The 21499-nt window shown below is 47.6% G+C and overlaps 1 protein-coding gene across 4 annotated transcripts in view; it reads right to left on the minus strand.

The window, feature by feature from the left end:
* The window catches only part of GPR107 (G protein-coupled receptor 107), an 86871-nt gene that overhangs the window by 14499 nt on the left and 50873 nt on the right, over nucleotides 1–21499 (minus strand). For 2 of the 4 annotated variants that reach the window (XM_009457495.5, XM_054658470.2), the window contains exons 13-15: nucleotides 21027–21157; nucleotides 18059–18102; nucleotides 699–748 (exon numbers count right to left, since the gene is read on the minus strand). In XM_009457495.5, coding sequence (XP_009455770.1) covers nucleotides 699–748; nucleotides 18059–18102; nucleotides 21027–21157 — 225 coding nt within the window. Of the gene's footprint in view, nucleotides 1–698; nucleotides 749–10978; nucleotides 11066–15200; nucleotides 15258–18058; nucleotides 18103–21026; nucleotides 21158–21499 lie in introns of all 4 variants that reach the window. The other 2 variants (XM_054658471.2, XM_009457494.5) reach the window with 2 other exon arrangements.

The following is a 21499-nucleotide window of genomic DNA, read 5'->3' on the forward strand; positions in this document are numbered from 1 at the left end:
CTGCACTCCAGCCTGGGTGACAGAGCGAGACTCTGTCTCAAAAAAAAAAAAAAAAAGGAACTCAGATATTTAATTTCCCATTTTAAAAGACACAGCTAGATTTTATAAAATGAAAGCCAGGCATGGTGGCCTACACCTGCAGTCCCAGCTACTCAGGTGACTGAGGCGGGAGGATCTTTTGAGCTTTGAGCCCAGGAGTTGGAGTCCATCTTAAGGTAGCATAGAGAGACCCAGTCTTAAAAAAAAAAAAAAAAGCAAAAAAGCAAGCCACACTGGCCAGGCGCAGTGACTCACGCTGCAATCCCTGCACTCTGGGAGGCCGAGGCGGGTGGATCACCTGAGGTCAGGAGTTTGAGACTAGCCTGGCCAACTTTGCAAAACCCCGTCTCTACTAAAAATACAAAAATTAGCTGGGTGTAATGGCAGGTGCCTGTAATCCCAGCTACTCAGAAAGCTTGAACCCGGGAAGTGGAGATTGCAGTGAGCCAAGATCGCGCTACTGCACTCCAGCCTGGGTGACAGAGCTAGACGTCGTCTCCAGAAAAAAAAAAAAAAAAAAAAAAAAAAAAAGCAAGCCACACTGCTCAGCTCCAGGTGGCACATCTTGTGCTTTCACCAATCCTTTGGAAGTTCATTTGCTCTACTCCTTGAATTGATTTTATTTATAGATTGAGGATTTTTTTTTTTTTTTTACTTACCAAGACGTAATAATGTCTGAAAAGTTTCAGCTTTGCTAAGTTAATAGCAGCTAGAGAGAAGAAAGAACAAAATGAAGAGCTCGTTAACTTCTCATTTTTAAAAGTAAGCCTCATTCAGATACCTTCTCAGTCAAGAGGCCACCTCTAATGCAGATGAGGACCACTCAGAGGCACATCCATCTATCTGGAATCAAGTCCGCTGGGCGGGCTCTCCTCCAATCACCAGGAAAAAATGTGGGAGCAGCACAGCCCCAGTGAGCCCCCTGAGCTGGAGTTGGCTTGCACAAGCGATTCCCGCCCCAGGGTCAGCAGCTGTAACCTGGCTATGGTGGGAGTATACTGACATCACAGGAATTGGCAGATGCTACAAATCAGGAATTTTTTTTCCCCCCAGAGAGCCAGCATTAAACATTTCAGCTATGCACAGAGCTGTGACCTCCACTGGGACTAGTCTCAGGTTGGTCCCAGAGAACCACCTGGGGGGGTCTCCCACTAGCTGAGGGTGTAAATTCAATTAACCCACAGGTGCATTTTGCAAATTTCACTGAAGTTATCATTAAGTGACTTGTAATAAGCCCTTTCAGTACAACCTCCCTGGCTGGATCCTACCTTCATGCATGCTTAAGGTCAGCTGAGCCAGGACAGCTACCTTCCTGACACTGCCTACGGCTCTGAAATATTGATGAGTAGAGGGAAGCCTGGCTCCCTCCCAGATCAGCAATCCTTTCATTCATCATAAACCTTCCTGCAGGAGGCAAATTAATTTTGCTTAATAGCATTCAATTACTGATTCAGTTTAAGAATGGGACCGTGGGTGGTGAAGGTTCAAATTTCCTCTTCTTCCTCCTTTGGGCTCATGATTAGTTGTCGGGGAGGGAGGAGCAATCAGGCTTAGGATTCCAAAAGAAATTCCTGTAATCCTAAATTATCTTCAAGATGAACATCACTGACAGAATCTACAAGAATCTCCTCTGAGAAACCCAATGCACTAATGAGGGACACTCAGAAAGTCTCACAGTTGAGAGGATAGAACACTTGCCTCTGGGGCTGCAGCAGATTCACGCAGGCACGCACACAACACCTGAAGATGCAAAATCTGCAAAATCGCAGCAGCTTTCTTATCTAGCAACCTCTCTGGCAGTCTTGTTATTTTGAAAAAATTAAATCTTGGCCAGGTGCGGTGGCTCATACCTGTTTGTAATCCAACACTTTGGGAAGCCAAGATGGGAGGATCCCTTGAGCCCAGGAGTTTGAGACCAGCCTGGGCAACAGGATGAAACCCCTCCCTGTCTCTTAAAAAAAAAAAAAAATTAAAAAATTAGCCAGGTGTGCTGCCTACTTGGGGGGCTGAGGCAGGTGGATTGCTTGAGTCCAGGAGTTTGAGACCAACCTGGGCAACACAGTAGAACCCCGTTTCTACAAAAAAAAAAAAAAAAGAAAGAAAGAAAAAAGAAAGAAAAAAAAAGAAATAGGCCGGGTGCAGTGGCTCACACCTGTAATCCCAGCACTTTGGGAGGCCAAGGCGGGTGGATCATGAGGTCAGGAGTTCAAGACCAGCCTGGCCAAGATGGTGAAACCCCCATCTCAACTAAAAATACAAAACTTACCCAGACATGGTGGTGGGCGCCTGTAATCCCAGCTATTTGGGAGGCTGAGACGGAGAATTGCTTGAATCTGGGAGATGGCAGTTGCAGTGAGCCGAGATCACGCTACTGCCCTCCAGTCTGGGTGACAGAGCAACACTCTGTTTCAAAAAAAAAAAAAATTTAGCTGTTTGTGATGGCACGCACCTGTGGTCCCAGCTACTTGGGAAACAGAGATGGGAGGCGCCTGAACACTGGAGATCGAGGTTGCAGTAAGCTGAAATCGTGCCACTGCACTCCAGGCTGGGTGACAGAAGGAACCCAGTCTCAAAAAACAACAGAAAAAGTAAATTAAAAATTGAATCTCTCTGGTTCTCATCATTTTTTTGTTGTTTTTTTTGAGAGAGGTCTTGCTCTGTCACCCAGGCTGTAGTGCAGTGGCACGATCACAGCTCACTGCAGCCTTGACCTCCCAGACTCAAGTGATCCTCAGCCTCCTGAGTAGCTGGGACCACAGGTGTGTGCCACCACGCCCGACTAATTTTTGTATTTTTAGTAGAGATGTGGTTTCACTATGTTGCTCAGGCAGGCAAGAGCCTGCCTCAGCCTCCCAAAGTGCTGGGATTACAGGTGTGAGACACTGCGTCTGGCCTCATCTCTTTTTTATTCAGTCAGTACAAACTCACCAAGCCCCAACTCTGAGCCAGGCCCTGGGATACAGCAGTATACATGACAGCTGCAGCCTCTGCCCCTGGGGCAGCTGCTATCCTGTGAGAAGAGAAGGGCACCGAAGCACGAATTATGCACTCACTGAGTGACATGCACACACAGCCACTGCTGACCGGTGTGCGATCAGGTGCTCCTCCTCCCCTGGGGGATGGGAAGGCCTTCACAGAGGACAAGACATGAGAACTGAGAAGCATCAGATATCGATAATGAAGTGCTCCCAGAGATTTTAACCTTCGCCCTCTGGGATGAACCTTTTGTGTTCCTCTCTGGATGCAAACCTGCTGTTCCCATCGGCAGGGGACAATGAAACGACCAGCTCATACTGTACTCTGCCTAACAGAACCAGTGACATGACCAGAACCGTGGCCCTCCCAAACCAGCTAAACACCTCTTCAACATGAACACTCGATTCTTCACAGCACCAACAATTAGACAGTTTAAATGATAAAAAATGCTTTAAAAGTCTCTCCTGAGGCCGAGAGCGGTGGCTCACGCCTGTAATCCCAGCACTTTGGGAGGCCGAGGCGGGTGGATCACGGGGTCAGGAGATCGAGACCATCCTGGCTAACACGGTGAAACCCCCGTCTCTACTAAAATTACAACAAATTAGCCGGGCATGGTGGCGGACGCCTGTAGTCCCAGCTACTGGGGAGGCTGAAGCAGGAGAATGGCATGAACCCAGGAGGCAGAGCTTGCAGTGAGCCAAGATCGCGCCACTGCACTCCAGCCTGGGTGACAGAGCGAGACTCCACCTCAAAAAAAAAATAAAAAATAAAAATAAAAATAAATAAGTCTCTCCTGAATTTTGCTTGCTGAAGTCCTGACAAAGCAAACTCCTACTCGCTTCACTAAGAAAATCAGCCAGACAAGAAAGTGTCATGTTTTCACTGCTGGGTTTCAAGGTGCTCTGAAGGGGTAAGCACGGGCTCCCAAGCCAGACCAGGGAAAAGGGGTGAAAGAGAGGGTTTCCCAAAGGGCCTGAACACAGCTCAGCAGTGAGCCACAGTGGGAGAAGGCAATGCGGAGAGTGCTGTGGAACAGCAGGTGCGGAGGCTCAGAGGTGAGAGAGCTGCACATATCAGGGAAGGAAAAGTAGCTCAAAGCGGCTGGACTGTGGAGAGCCTAGGAAATGGGGCAGGGCTAAGAGTAAAGCCAAAAATTAAGACACAGAAGACTGAGCTTGTTCTCCTTGTTGGTTTTGGGGGTCCCAGGGAACCTCTAAAGCAAGCTTGTCCAACCTGCGCCCCAGGACAGCTTTGAATGCGGCCCAACACAAATTTGTAAACTTTCTTAAAACATTATAAGATTTTTTTGCCATTATTTTATTTTTCTTTTTTAGCTAATCAGCTATCGTTAGTGTTAGTGTGTTTTAAGTGTGGCCCAAGACAATTCTTCCAGTGTGGCCCAGGGAAGCCAAAAGATTGGACACTGCTATTCTGAAGGGTTTTTTCTCGTTTTGTTTTGTTTTGAGATAGGGTCTCACTCGCTGTCTCCCAGGCTGGAGTGCAGTGGTGTGATGATGGTTCACTGAAGCCTCAGCCTGCTGGGCTTACATGATCTCAAACAGCTGGGACTACAGGCGCACACCATCGCGTCCAGCTAACTTCTTATGGAGACAGGGTCTCACTACGTTGCCCAGGCTGGTCTCGAATTCCTGAGCTCAAGCAATCCTCCCATCTGTTTTCCAAACTGCTAGGATTGCAGGCATGAGCCACCCTGCCAGCCCGTTTGTTTGTTTTTTAAACTAGTCAACTGCAGCAGTGAGAAGAAGGGAAAGAGCAGAACAAGGAGTTGGATCTGTAACTGAAAAATCAACGGAGAGGGGTCACAGCCACCTTCGAACCAGCCTCCCAAAGGCTTTAGGCAACACCACGATCAGGTCTACACTTGAGAACAATCCCTCCGTGGAGGAAGGATGGAGAGAAAAAAGAGGAAAAGCCCAAATGAGGTCAAAGACCTTGAGTCTGCGGAGGCCCCTCTAAAAGGCAGTGAGATGTCCATCGATGCAGAGTGATCGAGGAGTGGATGGGGCAGTGAACAGCAGGCTGATCCCACCTCAGTGGCTTAGGAAAGAAGGAAGAGCAACAAGGCAATGAAGTTGAAGACAGCAGAGAGAATCTTTAAGGTAAAGTCTGACGGGTCTCTCCTTTCACAGGGAAGGAAATGCAGATGGGGAGGGGACTGAGAGAAAGCAAAGAGGTTAAGGCACTGCAGGTCTTAACCAAGTAAGGACCGGGGTGGGGTGAGAGCAAAAGAGAGGAAGGCACTCTGCCTGGCACCTCCCTGGCATCATGCGTCACCACGTCACATCCTCCAGGCTCAGGCAAGACACCCTCTGAAGGGAGGTGGGCTATGAGCCGCTCCATAAATGAGCCTGTGCGCCCCACACGGGCACCAGTGAAGAAACATCGCCACGGCGCAGATGCCAGGCCATGTAGGTGCTAAGACTGACAAATGGACCTTGGGGACAAGAAGTGCTGTCTTTGAGAAATGTAGTTAGAATAAGCAGAGCTCACAGTTGTTTCCAAAACCCAGCAGGCTGGCTCATGCCTATAATCCTAGTACTTTGGGAGGCTGAGCCCCGGAGGGAGAGACCAGCCTGGGCAACATAGGGAGACCCTGTCTCTACTAAAAATAAACATAAACCAGCTGGACATGGTGACACATGGCTGTAGTCCCAGCTACTTGAGAGGCTGAGGTAGGAGGGGAGGCTGAGGCCAAAGTAAGCCGTGACTGTGCCACTGCACTCCAGCTTGGGTGAGTGAGACCCTGTCTCAGTAAAACAAACAAACAAACAAAAAAAAACAGACTAAAAATAAAAACCCACCAGTCGTGATGCCATCATTTCCAGTCACGCATAAGACATTCCTTTATCGGATAGTAGTTGGCGGGGGTGAGCCTCCCAAGCCCTGCACTGGAGATCCAGTCACAGCTGAAGCGGCAGAGGCAGGGACTGAGCTTACTCGTGGAGTAAGAAAAAGGAGAGCAGGGGGTTAAAAGTCTGGGCCCTGCACGATTGAACATCCTGGGTTCAAATTCCAACTCTGCTGCTCACTGGCTGTGTGGCCTCCGATAAGTCAGCTAACCCTCTCTGAGCCTCGGTTTCTTCACCTGTTAAGGCAGGAGTAACGATACCTGCCCTTAGGGTTGCTGGGGAATTAATGGGATAGTACACAGAAAGCAACTGGCTCGCAGTGAGCAGTTGGCTACTTGCCATGACAGTGTTAGTGTCATATAGGATTAGCCCAATACCAAATGTAGCATATACTGTGTCACAGCGGCTGCCACCTCTGGCAAGAATCCAGTGAGTAAAACTGGAACAAATGGGGACCTGGGGGCTGCCAGGGCGCCTGGGCTCTCCTGCAAGCAGCGCTGCCATATGCATAGGATGAGTCAGGATGCCGAGCAGGGGCGGAGCCCGCTCTGAGCAGGGTGAAACCAGCATGATGCAGTGAGCAGCCAGGCAGCAGGTCGCAGCCTGGGGTCCCACGACTCCCTCCATTGTTCTTCCAAAGATATCCCTGACTTAGGAACACCGACAGCCTGCTGCTCACCGGACTGTGGCGGGCTGGGTGTTGGGCTCCTGTGGGAGCGAAGGCTCACCAAGGCTGGGCGGGCTATTTCTGACCTCACCATGAGGAGCAGCAAATACGGTGAAAGAATGAGTGTGGGGAGAGAGACAAGGCCCCAGGCAGGATCCAGGAGGCCTGCCTTCCAGCCCTGCCCCATCTCAGCTGGGTGTGCCTGCCCTTGGCCTGTTGCCTCTGTCTCCAGGCATCGACCTCCTCATGTGGAGGAGAATTCCTTTATAGTAATGGTTCTTAATGGGGGTGAGCAAAAGAATCATCGGAAGAGCTTAAAGTATAGATGCCCAGGCTGCCCCTGCCCCTGCCCATCTTAGGGAATCAGGCCCGGCTATGAAGATGCTGAAACCTCTGCAGGGGAGAGAAAAGGAGGAGACAGGGGTGGGGGAGGGTGTCATGTCCACCTGGTCTTGGGGGTCCTGTAAGGCTGACCTCCTGTCCTGTGGGTTCCTCTACCTCCAACTCACTCTGAGGAAAATGACCATGACACTCGATTCTGGTAAGTCCTTCTTACTGACGAGAACAGGACAAGTGCCCACTGAGGCAGGAAATACCACAGCCCCTGCAAATGCCCAAGTCAATACTCTCCATGACTCAGCAGAAGAGCACTGCCCCCCACAGTGCACAGGAGGTGCTGCCCCTGCCCTAGGTGGTCCCCTGTCCTCTCTGAGTGAAAGAGGAACTAAGAAGGCCGGCAAGGAGACAGATTATCCCCTCCTTCCCAGCTGACTTCCCAAGAGGATCCTGGAACTGTAACAAGGACAAAAACAACAGCACTGGTCGTTGCCATCAACTGAGTCATCACCATGTGCCAGGAGCTGGGCTGGGCACCTCTCATGCTTCATCTCACGATGGCCTCTGTGGGGGAAGCAGGCCTGACACACTCAGGCCTGGAGAAGTTTAGTAAATGACAAAAGTTACCCAGCTTGTAAGTGGAGAAGCCAATATGCAAACCCAAGTCCACCTCCCTCCAAGGACCAAGCTCTTAACACCTACGCTTCATGCTAAGTGAAAGGCAGTTCATAACCTTAAAGTCCACTAGTGACTTTAGGACGACACAGGTCAGGACGATTAGTTCAGGACGATGCAATCATGACTCAAAAGGCTGGGTGATGTCCAAGAGCAGGCAGTAATCCTTTCTAAGGAGTTTACACCACATGATTTATGGGACACACAGAAGCAAAGGCCCACAACAGCCACTTAAAGCGTGAAAAATTTCTAAAACAATCCTTCCCTGAGTATAAGGACAGCCTCAGAGCCTAAAACACCCCCAACTACTCTTCATCCTTGTTGCCTGCTTCCTCTCTGCTGGGCTTCAGAGGGAATTTTGAGTCAAACACAAAAATTAAAGAAATAAAGACGATGGACAGCCTGGCTGGCGTTAAGAGTACCTCTGACTTACGCTGAGTCTCGGCATTTCCACAATGTGCTTAAGTCCTGGGCTCCAGCTCACTCAGCATGGGGGACAGAGGAGCTCCCCCGTTTGTGGTCAGATACAGGCCTGAAAGTCTGGCGAACAGGTTCTCTCAGTCACCAGAAAGGCACCAAAGGACGCAGGCCACGGGCTGACCTCGGACCACACTGGCCTGAAATGTCCCTTCTGGGGAGGGTTTAGTTCACGAGCTGCCCTCTGGCCTCCACTAAGAAAAGATCCCACTAATCCCACTCAAAGACCATATCAGGAGCAAGTATGGGAAAGGCTGCGAGTGGTCAAGAACAACTACACAGAGAATAAAATTCTTTGATCTTCAAAATGTTGAGTCATGTGAAAATGAATCGAAAATACATTTCTGGCCAGGCATGGTGGCTCACACCTGTAATCTCAGCACTATGGGTGGCTGAGGTGCACGGATCACCTGAGGTCAGGAATTTGAGACCAGTCTGGCCAACATGGTAAAACCTCATCTCTACTAAAAATACAAAAATTAACCAGGCGTGGTGGTGCATGCCTGTAATCCCAGCTACTCGGGAGACTGAGGCAGGAGAATCGCTTGAACCCAGGAGGCAGAGGTTGCAGTGAGCTGAGATTGCACCATTGCACTCCAGCCTGGGCAATAAGAGCGAAACTCTGTCTCAAAAAAAAAAAAAAAAATACATTTCAAATATACATTTGAAGCAATGACCCAGGAGATATGAAAAGTCATCAAACTGAACAGTTAAGGACTGTGCATATTATTGTAAATGAAATTATATCTTAAATGATAAATAAAAAGCATCAACAAAAGCAGCAGAAACAGCTCCTGAGAGTAGCACTAAAGACCACACAATGCTAGGAAAGCTAGCTCTGACAAAGACTTCTGTTGCCAAGCCTGTTAGGTTTCCAGCTCCTATTTACCTTCGATTCTAGAGCCACAATGCACCAAAGGCACCCGAGAAGGTGGTGTGCAAAGGGCCACGCTGATCTCGGACTCAGCTCCCGTCAGTCTCTCCTGTTTCTCTGCCAGCCGCAGCCTGCAGCCGCAATGCTGTGAGCTATGCCAGTGAGACTTGGGACGCAACGCTGCAGCTGGGCTGAGGCGCACATTACCCCCAACCCCTCCTGTCCACTGCACACAGTCACAGCAGCGAGCTAGGCAGGGATGAAGGTCAGACTTCCCAATGCTTGATGACAAAGGCTGGTTAATAGCAGGCAAAACCTTCTCAGCAAGAGAATCTGACCTTCCCTAAATACTGCAGTCATCAATTGAGAAGAGTTGGTTCTCAACAATGTCTCAAGACACACAGAAAGCACATGCATGTTAACACCAGTAGGCAGAAGAACCAGGCCCAGGCAGGTCCAGGGAGGGTCTGCCACCACGGACCACTAACCAGGCCCTCTGGGTGGCTGTGGGCCCCCCGAAGTACTAGATTCCCAACACTTTAAAGGCCTAAAAAAGCCTGGCAATGTGTCCAAGACAAGACCGCTTCTCAGCCAGATGATATGAGAGACCTCTGCTTTTGGATGTAGCTTAAATGAACTGAGAGTGGTATCACTGGTTAATGGATTATTTCATAATGTTCATCAGAAGCTGCGACTCAGTTGATGGCATTACAGGAATACAGTGCAATCTGCTAAGGAAAAGTAATGACAAGAGAGTTTTGGTGATTAAAGAAATTTAAAATCACTGTATTAAATCAAATCAGCTTAATAAAAAACACACATTGGCTGGGCACGGTGGCTCATGCCTGTAATCCCAGCACTTTGAGAGGCCGAGGCAGGCAGATCACCTGAGCCTCCCAAGTAGCTGGGGTTACAGGTGTGCACCATCACGGCTGGCTAATTTTTTTTTTTTTTTTTTTTTTTGAGACAGAGTCTTGCTCTGTCGCCCAGGCTGGAGTGCAGTGGTGCGATCTCAGCTCACTGCAAGCTCTGTCTCCCGGTTTCACACCATTCTCCTGCCTCAGCCTCCCGAGTAGCTGGCACTACAGGCGCCCACCACCACGCCAGCTAATTTTTTGTATTTTTAGTAGAGATGGGGTTTCGCCGTGTTAGCCAGGATGGTCTCGATCTCCTGGCCTCAAGCAACCCACCTACCTCGTCTTCCCGAAGTGCTGGGATTACAGGTGAGAGCCACCGTGCCTGGCCTATTTTTTTTTTTAAAGAAAACAAAAAAGACCAGAGCAGAACTGCTCTTTGAGGTCCATTCCAGTGGAAGTGATAGAAAAGAGAAAGCAAGAAAAAAATGAGCGGAAAAAAGGGGGAGGATCTCTTCTGGGAATGAGTCCTTCTGGGAAGTCTCACATCATGCGGCTGGTGTGTTCCTATCCAAATCACTGCAGAAGGGTAATAAGATGATTTAAATTAATCTAAAGAAGAGGTTATTACATCTGGGGTCCATGAATCCCATGATATTACATGGAAAACTTTATGTAGACATGGGAAGTCTATATCTCTCACTGGATTCTCAAATAGGTCTATTATTCCCCAAAGGGATAAAAACCACCAATCAAGGAAAGCAAGGATGAAAAATAAGAATTAAATATATAAACATGAGTTGCAGCCATGATGCACTCAGTGATTATTTCTCCTCTTGTCTTCCCTAGTAGGTTTTTTGTTAGGTCTGTTTATATGAACACACCCAGATACAACAGAGTTCTTTGGCATAAGCTGCCCTGGACTAACAGACATCTTAAACAACCACAAGCATCTGGCCAACTAAGTCTGGAATAAGCTTAATAGGCAAAGGAAGAGAAGAACCAGACAGGCTTTCACTCATCTTCACATCCCCATGTCCATGAGAGACTCAACAAGCCTCATCTCTAACACAGCAGTTCTCCATCTTTTGGTCTGAAGACCTTTTCACACTTTTAAAAATTCCTAAAGACCTCAAGTTTTTTGGTTAGTATGATTATATCTACAAATATGGATCAGAAAGTAAAACAGGATGGGTCCAGTGGCTCACACCTGTAATCCCAGCCCTTTGGGAGACTGAGGCAGGAGGACAGCTAGAGGCCAGGAGTTCAAGATCAGCCTGGGCAAAATGGTGAGACTCTATCTCCACAAAAAAAATTTTAAAAATTAGTGAGGCATGGTAGTGCATGCCTGTAATTCCAGCTACTTGGGAGACTAAGATGAGACGATCACATGAGCCTAGGAGTTTGAGGTTACAATGAACTATGATCACACCACAGCACTCCAGCCTGCGTGACACAGGACCCTGTCTCTAAAATTAATTAATAATATATGTATATATTTTTTCGAGACGGAGTCTTACTCTGCGGCCCAGGCTGGAGTGCAGTGGCACGATCTCAATTCACTGCAAACTCCGCCTCCCAGGTTCAAGCAATCCTTCTGCCTCAGCTTCTCGAGTACCTGGGATTACAGGTGTGCGCTACCACGCTCAGCTAATTTTTGTATTTTTAGTAGAGACAGGGTTTTACCATGTTGGCCAGGCTGGTCTCGAACTCCTGACCTCAACTGATCCGTTTGCCTCCGCCTCCCAAAGTGCTGGGATTACAGGCATAAGCCACTGTGCCTGGCCCCAAAATAAAAAACCTCTTTTCTAAAAAAAAAAATGAAAAAAAAAGAATGAGAAGACCGGAATTATTTTTGTAATTCTCTTTAATGTCTAGCTTAATAACATGCAGCTGGGTTCTCATATGTGATTCAATCAGCATTCAACTTGCTGTGAGGGAGTATTTGGTGAAAATATATGAAGAAAATCTGGCCCCATACAGATAGATGTAGGCCTTTTCAGATTACTGTGAATAGTCTGTGATTCTACATTAAAACCTGACAAGAGGTTGCTTCTAAAGATGAGGGAGGTGGGGAATCTGAAATTTATCAATGAACTTTCCACACTCTTACATTAATAAACTCCACTGGTCCATCCTGCACTTTCAGGAGAGCTTTTACCCCCGTGCATGACTATGGAACATCCTGCACTGGCCAGGTGGAAGACAATGTTTCAGTGTGTTATGTAGATCTCCCAGATACAGAAACATTTTATTATAGAATTCTTAAAAAAATCACATTGTTAGTATCACCTCTGCTTACATCATAAGTCTTATAAGAACTGGGAAACTGGCTGGGTGTGGTGGCTCACACCTATAATCCCAGCACTTTGGGAGGCCGAGGTGGGTGGATCACTTAAGGTCAGAGTTTGAGACCAGCTTGGGCAACAAATTGAGACCCCGTCTCTACAAAAAATATAAGAATTAGCCGGGCATGGTGGAAAGACCTGTAGTCCCACCTACTCAGGAGGCTGCAGTGGGAGGCTCACTTGAGCCCAGGAGGTCAAGGCTGCAGTGAGCTGAGATTGTGCCATTGCACTCCAGCCTGACTCAAGAAAAAAAAAAAAAAAAAAAAAAGATCTGGGAAACTGTCAGTTAGGAAACTGTCAGGCTGACAGGGATAAACACAAGTTTTCCTTTATCACTGGCAACAAATACTATTAGTTGTTTTTGCTGAAGTAATATGTTCACTTTGTTCATTTTCAAGAAAATGTCCACCAAAAACCCATGTCTGTGTCACCGTAACAGTCATTCTTCGAGATAAAAGCAGCTTGGCCAGGCACAGTGGCTCATGCCTGTTATCTCAGTACTCTGGGAGGCCTAGGTGGGTGGATCACTTGAGCTCAGGAGTTTGAGACTAGCCTGGGCAATATGACAAAATCCTATCTCTACAAAAAATACAAAAATTAGCCAGGCATGGCAGCACACGCCTGTAGTCCCAGCTACTTTGAGGGCTGAGGTGAGAGGATCGGTTGGGCCCAGGAGGTTGAAGCTGCAGTAAGCCAAGATTACACCACTGGACTCCAGCCTGGGCAACAGTGCAAGACCCTGTCTCAAAAAAAATAAATAAATAAAAAACAACAAAAAAATAAAAGCAGCTAGTTCAGCTTGCAATTCAAACAAGTGCACACGTACTTTCCCTCAAGGCCACACCCATCACACTTCAGGCCCAGCAGCAGTGCTGTGTGCACACCTCCCATGCTGTCTCACAGAATATTAAAAGGCAAGGGTTGAGATTTAATCACATGAACAGTTTTATTATTTCAAGACCATTCTTAAGTGATATGAGCCTTTTTCACCCCCTGTGAGTAGGTGACAGTAAAGAATGCAGTGGCTACTGGCAGATTCTGGTACCACAGCCTGGAATCACGTGACGGTGCCGGCAATTTCACCCATCATTGCTTTTCACCATCAGGCAAATGTCAACAGCACAAGAGACTCACACCGTATGATTATGAAAATAGTTTTGATCCTGAGGACCCCCTTGAGAACCGCTGCCCTAACAAATGCCTCGCATGGTCGCGGCTCCTTTCAGAGCACGGCGGCACCTCGGAATGAAGCCGTTCCTCCATCAACTCTGCAGCCAGCCAACCGGGATTGTTTAAATACTTCTGAAGCTCACATGAAAGCTAAGGCTCTTCAGAATACATCTTCTGACTTTTCCTCAGAAACACAAGGCCCAAAAAAAGGATGGTGAGCAGCAGAGACTGTTAATTAAATTTACGGTGTGTATCTCGACGCCAGTCCTATAAGGTAATGACACTGGAGAAAGAGAAGGGAACGCGGATGCGGGCTCAAGGGCAGTCAGAGCCAGTAAATCTTGGCAGGCGAGACAGAGTGGAGCCAGCGCTAGGTGTGTCTGTGCGAGACTCAATTAAGCTCCCTCTCGGAGGATGCAGTGCAGCTGTGAGTCTCAGTGACCGAGGACCTGAGAGAAGCCACAGCACACGACAGGAGAGACAAAGACGCGGCTGAAGGACAGTGGGCAGCTTCGGCCTCAATGCTTTCCTTTAGATTTCCCTCAGGTTTGGTCAAAAGGAATCCAGAGACAACAAAGTAAAAGCCAAACAAACACTCTCTGAAAGCTGTATTCACCCCAAAACTGAAAAACTGTATTCACCCCAAAACTGAAAGCTGTATTCACCCCAAAACGGAAAGCTGTATTCACCCCAATGCAGGAAGGAAAACTACAAATGGCATGTCTCTCACTTGCAGTTACTGGGCCCGGACTGCACCTAAACTAAAAATGAGATTCTTTGCCATAGTGTTTTTTTGTTGTTGTTGTTTTGAGATAGGGTCTGGCTCTGTTGCCCAAGCTGGAGTACAGTGGTACAATCTCAGCTCACTGTAGCCTTGATCTCCTGGGCTCAAGTGATCTTCTCACCTCACCCTCCCAAGTAGCTGGGACTACAGGCGTGTGCCATCAAGCCCGGATAATTTTTGTATCTTTTTCTAGAGGTGGGGTTTTGCCATGTTGCCCAGGCTGGTCTGCCATAGTTTTTTGTGTGGTTTTGGTAGGGATGGGATCTTGCTATTATGTCACCCAGGCTGGTCTAAAACTCCTGGCCTCAAGCAATCCTCCTGCCTCGGCCTCCCAAAGTGCTAGCATTACAAGCCTAAGCCACCATGCCTGGCCTAAAAATGAGATTCTTAAGCCCGAAGTGGCCAGATGCAGTGGCTCACACCTGTAATGCCAGCATTTTGGGAGGCCTCATGAGGCAGGACGATGGCTTGAGGTTAGGAGTTTAAGACCAGCCTGGGCAACATAGTGAGACCTCATCTCTACAAAAATTTTAAATTAAAAAAAAGAAAAGCCCAAGTTACTGTCAAGGCCATGAAATGAGTCACTGGAATAATGAGCCTGAGAACAGGAAACAGAATGTCAGGCTCTATCCAGCAAAGCTTCCAAATCTAATAGGAGACATTATTGCCTGTAGCCTTTGTGCTCCTAGTTGCCTCCAGATCTCAGGAGTGAACTGAGGGGGCACAGAGGGCCAATGGGGCCACAGATCCCAGAACCAGCGACTAGAAGCATGCTCACTCCCGCTTTCCTGCAAGCTTCACAGCACATAGCCGCCCTGTAGTCACACCCGAGGGCAGCTCCAGCACAGGCCATTCCTGAGACCTCTCTGCAGGGGAGGCTCCAGCTGGGAACACGGCTGCTCTGGCTCTGGGAGTGTCGCAAGCATAACCACTTTTCAGGGTACAGAGTGATGCCCAAAAGCATCTCACAGCCTCAATCAATTCAGGGAAAAGAACATGAACCAAAATGACAATCCGGTTCTAATCTGCTCTGTCCCTCTTTCAGAGTATTTGTGATATTTGCTGATGAGAAATGGGTGCTTCCTCAGCAGATGTCTTCCTAAGAATGGGGAATGTGAACCCTGGTTTACCTATGCGACTTCCTGCTCTTAGATTCGCTCTCTGCTGAAGAGGTCCCATGCTGTCACCTGGTGGAAAAAAATGAGAAACTGCCTTGTGTGCCCAGGCCATGACAAAAGCGTTCCTGTTAAAGGAAGTTACCCTTTACTACAGATGCTGGGGGACAACGCTGACCCCATGCTGCCTCACCTGCTGTGCCATCTACTCCAGACAGAGCACCTTACTAAGATCCTCAGCTACCAACCAACCTCAGGTGGAATAAATGGTCCCAGTGGCAGTCACCACAGCCACCCCACACTCGCTAAAGCAAGATGGAGGACCGAACAGGTAGACGAGTCAGGAGGATGCAGCAGGGGCCGGGGAGGATGCAAAGAAGGGAGGAATTCATCAACGGGCAGGATCGAGCAAAGAGAAACACACAGGTAAGCCTCGCCAACAAAAAGCACCGCCCTTGGGATTTTTACACATTTTTAGCCAAACAGCCAGAAGAACCAATGAGAAATACAGAAGTGTATAAGATAATAAAGTTAAATGGTCTCATCGCGATATATTAAAATAAGAAAAAGCCTAGCCGGGCGCGGGGGCTCATGCCTGTAATCCCAGCACTTTGGGAGGCCGAGGCAGGTGGATCGCGAGGTCAGGAGTTTGCGACCAGCCTGGCCAACATAGTGGAACCCCGTCTCTACTAAAAATACAAAACATTAGCTGGGTGTGGTGGTGGGTGCCTGTAATCCCAGCTATTTGGGAGGCTGAGGCAGGAGAATCGCTTGAAGCTGGGAGGCGGAGGTAGCAGTGAGCTGAGATCACATCACTGCACTCCAGCCTGGCAGACAGTGCGAGACTTCATCTCCAAAAAAGAAAGAAAGAAAGAAAAAGCCTACCTGTTCACCAAGTTACAAATATAATAAAACTACCTTCTTATATAACACGATAAAAGAAAAATAAGAACAAGAATATCCCCAAAGAGGCTGGGCGTGGTGGTTCACATCTGTAATCCCAGCACTTTGGGAGGTCGAGGCAGGCAGATCACTAGAGGTCAGGAGTTCGAGACCAGCCTGGCCAAGGTGGTGAAACCCCATCTGTACTAAAAACACAAAAATTAGCTGAGCGTGGTAGCAGGCACCTGTAATCCCAGCTACTTGGGAGGCTGAGGAAGGAGAATCGCTTGAACCCAGAAGGCAGAGGCTACAGTGAGCAGAGATTGTGCCACTGCATTCTAGCTTGGGTGACAGAGCAAAACTCTGTCTTAAAAAAGAAGAATATCCCCAAATTAGCCGGGCATGCTGGCAGGCGCCTGTAATCCCAGCTACTTGGGAGGCTGAGGCAGAAGAATTGCTTGAACCCAGGAGGTGGAGGTTGCAGTAAGCCGAGATCATGCCATTGCACTCTAGCCTGGGCAAAAAGAGCAAAACTCCGTCTCAAAAAAAAAAAAAAAAAAAAGAATATCCCCAATTATTCCTAGAGGTGGATTTGTACTTCCTACCTTGGGTTTTTCTAATGATGGCAGGGTGCTTTACTGGGCTCCAAGAAAGGCTATGTAGCCCGGCTAGAAGCAAAAGCTCTGTGACTCCTGCTTAAAGCCACTGAAAAGAACCTATCACAAGAGGACACTCCAGAGGGAAAAGAAGGGAACCTGGTATCTTTGAGGGGAAAAAAATGAGAAAACGAGAGAAGGGCTATTCCCAGGACTAGAAAGAAAACAAAAGCTGGTGCAGGTCGCAGAAGCTGAGTGGGCCTTGGGAGGCTGGCCTCTGACCACTGACCAAGGCTCCAAGCCTGGGTATGACTTGCACACAGGCTGCCTAGGAGCAAGAGTTACGTGAACCTGGACAGCAGGAATGCCATACTATCTGTTCCAGGCCCAAACTGGCGAGATCCTCCAGAATACTGTGCCCTAAATAACAACCTAGGGCTGACCCTGGCGTGAAGCCTCAAAGTCATGTTTAATTTAACTTAAAGAAATAATGCATTATTAGTTATATACCAGGTTTGTGAAAGAAGATTTACAGCTACTATGCATTTTCCGAATTTTCTAAAATGAATCTACATTGGCTTTATAATCAGAAATAGAGTCAGCAACAAAACTTTATTAACAAAAACCTGTTTTATTTATTATTCATAACCTGCATTAAAGAATGTTAATATCCACACTGGGTGTACGATACCATGGATCCAGAGACCGTTCTGAGCTTTGAGAGAAGAGAGCACTGCTCCTTAAACCCTTGTGGTCTGAAATTCTCACTTGTGCTATGGCAGCCTGTGGTCATGAACATTACTCAAACAAGCCCAGAACCACACAAAACATTTTCTTTGCAGCTTTTCTTCTGATTTAGGAGGCATGACTGGAAAGTCAAGGAGATGCAAAAGGGCTATAAAGGGCACAACCATTTCAATATCAGGTAGTTTTCAAGGTTCCTTCTGTCATCAGAGTCTTGCTTTAAATGAATACTGACACATCTATTTTGAAAGTGTGTTAAATCAGCAGGCAGGGCTGCTTTACACATAGCCATCTCCAATCCATTATCCCTCCTGTTCTCACAGTGAAGTGTTATCTGGCCCTTCTAAGACAAGATTTTCTCTTGCTGACTCAGTTTTGAGAAGGTGAAAATCACAACCACGAGTGGAAATGAAATGAATCATCTTAATAAGCAGCAGTCACCCCCAACCTCCTCCTTATACAACTGACTCAACACCTCCTTCTCCAAACTACCCCTGGCTGCTCTCATGAAGTGGGCCCCAGGCCTCCCCTAGCTCTCCTCCCAGGAAGACAGCATCTTGACACCATAGGCTGCCTCCACTCCTCCGCAGTGCCGCAGCACGTGAGTTCAGGGCAAGCTGAGCTACACAAAATGAGCACGAGAGAACTTGCCTTTTCCATCTGTTGCTGATGCTTCTTGTAAATGTCTGATTGACCTAAAAATAAACATTTAGAGAACAAAAAGTTAGCTGACAAATCTGCACTCCTCTCTATTTCCAGCTCTAGTAACTTGAGGCTGAATTTCTCAATTACATGCTGAAAGGTTGGACTACATCACTTTAGAGCACTCTCCCTAAAACGGGTAGAGGGGGGGAAATGGTTGATATCAACACGTCTGAGGTAAAGTCGCCCTCTGCTGGCCAAATCTGTGGCAATAAGTCTAGCAGGGACCAGAGCGTGAGGAGAAAACAAAACTCCATCATTTAATGCTCCTGTTAATCTCTCACTCCCACAACCACCCGCTACCCAACACTCCCATGACAATGGAGCATCACTGAGCTCACCTGCCACCAGGAGAGAATAAACCCTAGAAGAAAGTCACCAGCTGACTTCCAGAGTCTAGGTCTAAGAGCTGTGAACATACAGCTCCATGCAAACTTATCAAGTGGAGATTTTTAACATTGCTGAAAAATGCCAGCCTCCAGGGACACTGTCTGGGGCTGTGATGTGCTGGTACCTAATGACCATCATTACATTTCAGGCAGAGGAACATTAACATTATTACAGGAGCTGCAGGTGAGAGGTGGAGGCACCATGAAAAGCCACCAACAGAGACACTTCCCTGAGGGCTGAACAGGGCACAGGCAGACAGGCTGTGTGAGGGAAGGCGGCTGTGGTCTGACACTGTCACTCACTCTTGTCAGCAAATCAATTACTCTTCCTAAATCCTCCGTAATTTGCCCACCTGTGAGAGGGGCTATCTGCTTGAGAACTGAATGGAACACCACACGAAAGCTAACCAGTACACTGCTGGCTGAATCGGGATATTTACAAGTATTATTATTATTATTATTATTATTTATTTATTTATTTTGAGACAGAGTCTTGTTCTGTTGCCAGGCTGGAGTGCAGTGGCATGATCTTGGCTCACTGCAACCTCCGCCTCCTGGGTTCAAGCAATTCTCCTGCCTCAGCCTCCCGAGTAGCTGGGACTACAGGCACATGCTACCACGCCCAGCTAATTTTTATATTTTTAGTTGAGATGGGGTTTTGCCATGTTGGCCAGGATGGTCTCGATCTCTTGACCTCGTGATCCGCCCGCCTCAGCCTCCCAAAGTGGTGGGATTACAGGTGTGAACCACCGCGCCCGGCGTAAAAATATTATTAATCTTGAATCACCTCTCCAGTACTTACTGACTTTTTTCATTTTACAGTAATTTTTAGGATATTTACCTTAAGGAATTTTGCCATTTGGAATCTGCTCATTAGTGTTGTAATTAACAAGGGGCAGGAAATGGCTGCTTACACCTCGACAGCTTGTTGGGGTTCCTTATATTTGACTATTCTGATAGTGGCATGTGTAAAAGTAGGGTATGAACCTCTGTTCCCCAATGAGGTGCTCTTTTCGATCTGGAAACAATGCTGGACATCCTATGTTAGATACCTGAGTGACTAATTCCTGTGCAGGACGGCAGGAGGCTGCAGTGAGGAGGAAGAGTCATTGATATTCCACTGGGTGCGGTGGCTCATGCCTATAATCCCAGCACTTTGGGAGGCTGAGGTGGGAAGATCACTTGAACCCAGGAGTTTGAGACCAGCCTGGGCAACATGGCAAAACCCTGTCTACAAAAAATTGGCTGGGTATGGTAGTGTGTGCCTGTGGTCCCAGCTACCCAGGAGGCTGAGGTGGGAGCATCATTCATACTCTCTTCTATGCTGGTAGCTGTCTGCTGAACTGATACGAGATCATGTGATGTATGATGGAATGAGGGTGAAGAGTGAATCTAATTGGCTGGAATGAGAAGTACTCTCCATTGGCACCATGTTATAAATAATGAGAGTAACTGACAAACCCCAGGATCCTCAAAAATATTAATTTACTGGATGGGGCATTGCAATAAGAAGCACCTCAGCCAGCTGCGGTGACTCATGCCTATAATCCCAGCACTTTGGGAGGACAAGGCAAGTGGATCACCCGAGGTCAGGAGTTTGAGACCACCAGCCTGGCCAAAATGGCGAAACCCTGTCTCTACTAAAAATACAAAAAAAATTAGCCAGGCATGGTGACACGCACCTGTAATCCCAGCTACTCAGGAGGCTGAGGCAGGAGAATCACTTGAACCCAGGAGGCAGAGGTTGCAGTGGGCCGAGATTGAGCCATTGCACTCCACCCTGGGCAACAAGAGCGAAACTCCATCTCGGGTTAAAAAAAAAAAAAAGAAGCACTTGTAATGGAAGGCCGGGGTGAATCTATTTTCTTTAAAATTTATTTCAAAAGAATTGCATTCCAATAGCCATGGAATTATATCACTAAGGGTAAAGTGTTTTATTGCTGCTAGCCTTCTGAATTTCTACCACTCTGCATGTGATTTAATAAGGATATTTTCTCATCAACCACTGACTTGACACTAACACTTCTTTACACAGACCCAATGCACAATCTGTGCATCTAAACACTGCCATTTCCAGGAATGGAGCAATCCATTCTGAAAACATCAAAAATGTTTGTGTGCTGAGAACTACCACTAGTTTTATGTTAATGAACTTCCTCATTTTCCACCTAAGTTGGCAAGAACTGGCTGTTTATGGGATTTCTCCAACTCCCTACCACCACCACAAATTCAGGCTGCTACTTTAAGTTACTACCAAGTTCTCATTTCCCAATTCCTCTCTATTGTCTTAGAACTCTGTTAAATGCCAGCTCATGGTGACGGATTAGCTCTGCCAGAATACCCCGAGTAACTGGAAAAAGACACAGGGTTCTGCCCCTGGAGGCTGATTCAGGTCAGTCTGGGACTCAGAAAGCTGTACTTTTAAACACACGTCCCATGTGACTGAGATCAATTTGGGAATGGCCAGTTCAGCTGTCGGGCTTGACAGCCAAGCTGTCATGTGGCCTCCCTCCCTGTGAGCTACTCACCACACCACTGGGAAGAGGATGGCACCACAACACAACAGGTCGACCAGAAATAGAGAGTCCTTCCACAAGCCATATTCAGTCGTGCCCTCCTCGGTGGACTCTATGATGATGTAGGCTACATTTGCCAGGACCTACAGACATGAGAATTTGCTGAGGCCCCAAAGCATGGGTGGACTGTTATGATGCTAGCAGCCCCAATGTGGGGTGTACACCTTGGCCTCCAGACCCACGATCTGCGACCACAGCATTCTTTCCAGTCCCACGTGCTCTTCCAGAACTCTGCCACTCCGCTATCAAGGAGAGTCTCTATGCCACCCCCCTGAATCTGCACAGGCCGTAATTGCTCTAATACAGTAAGATGGAAGTACTGCTGTGTGATTTCCAAGGTAGATAAAGCTTCCACCCAGCTCTCTTGGGACCTTTGGAGCCCTAGGCCTTCTTGTAAGAAGTCTGGCTACCCTGAAACTACCCTG

This window comes from Pan troglodytes, chromosome 11 (genome assembly GCF_028858775.2).
Source record: "Pan troglodytes isolate AG18354 chromosome 11, NHGRI_mPanTro3-v2.0_pri, whole genome shotgun sequence".
Taxonomy (NCBI): Eukaryota; Metazoa; Chordata; class Mammalia; order Primates; family Hominidae; genus Pan; species Pan troglodytes.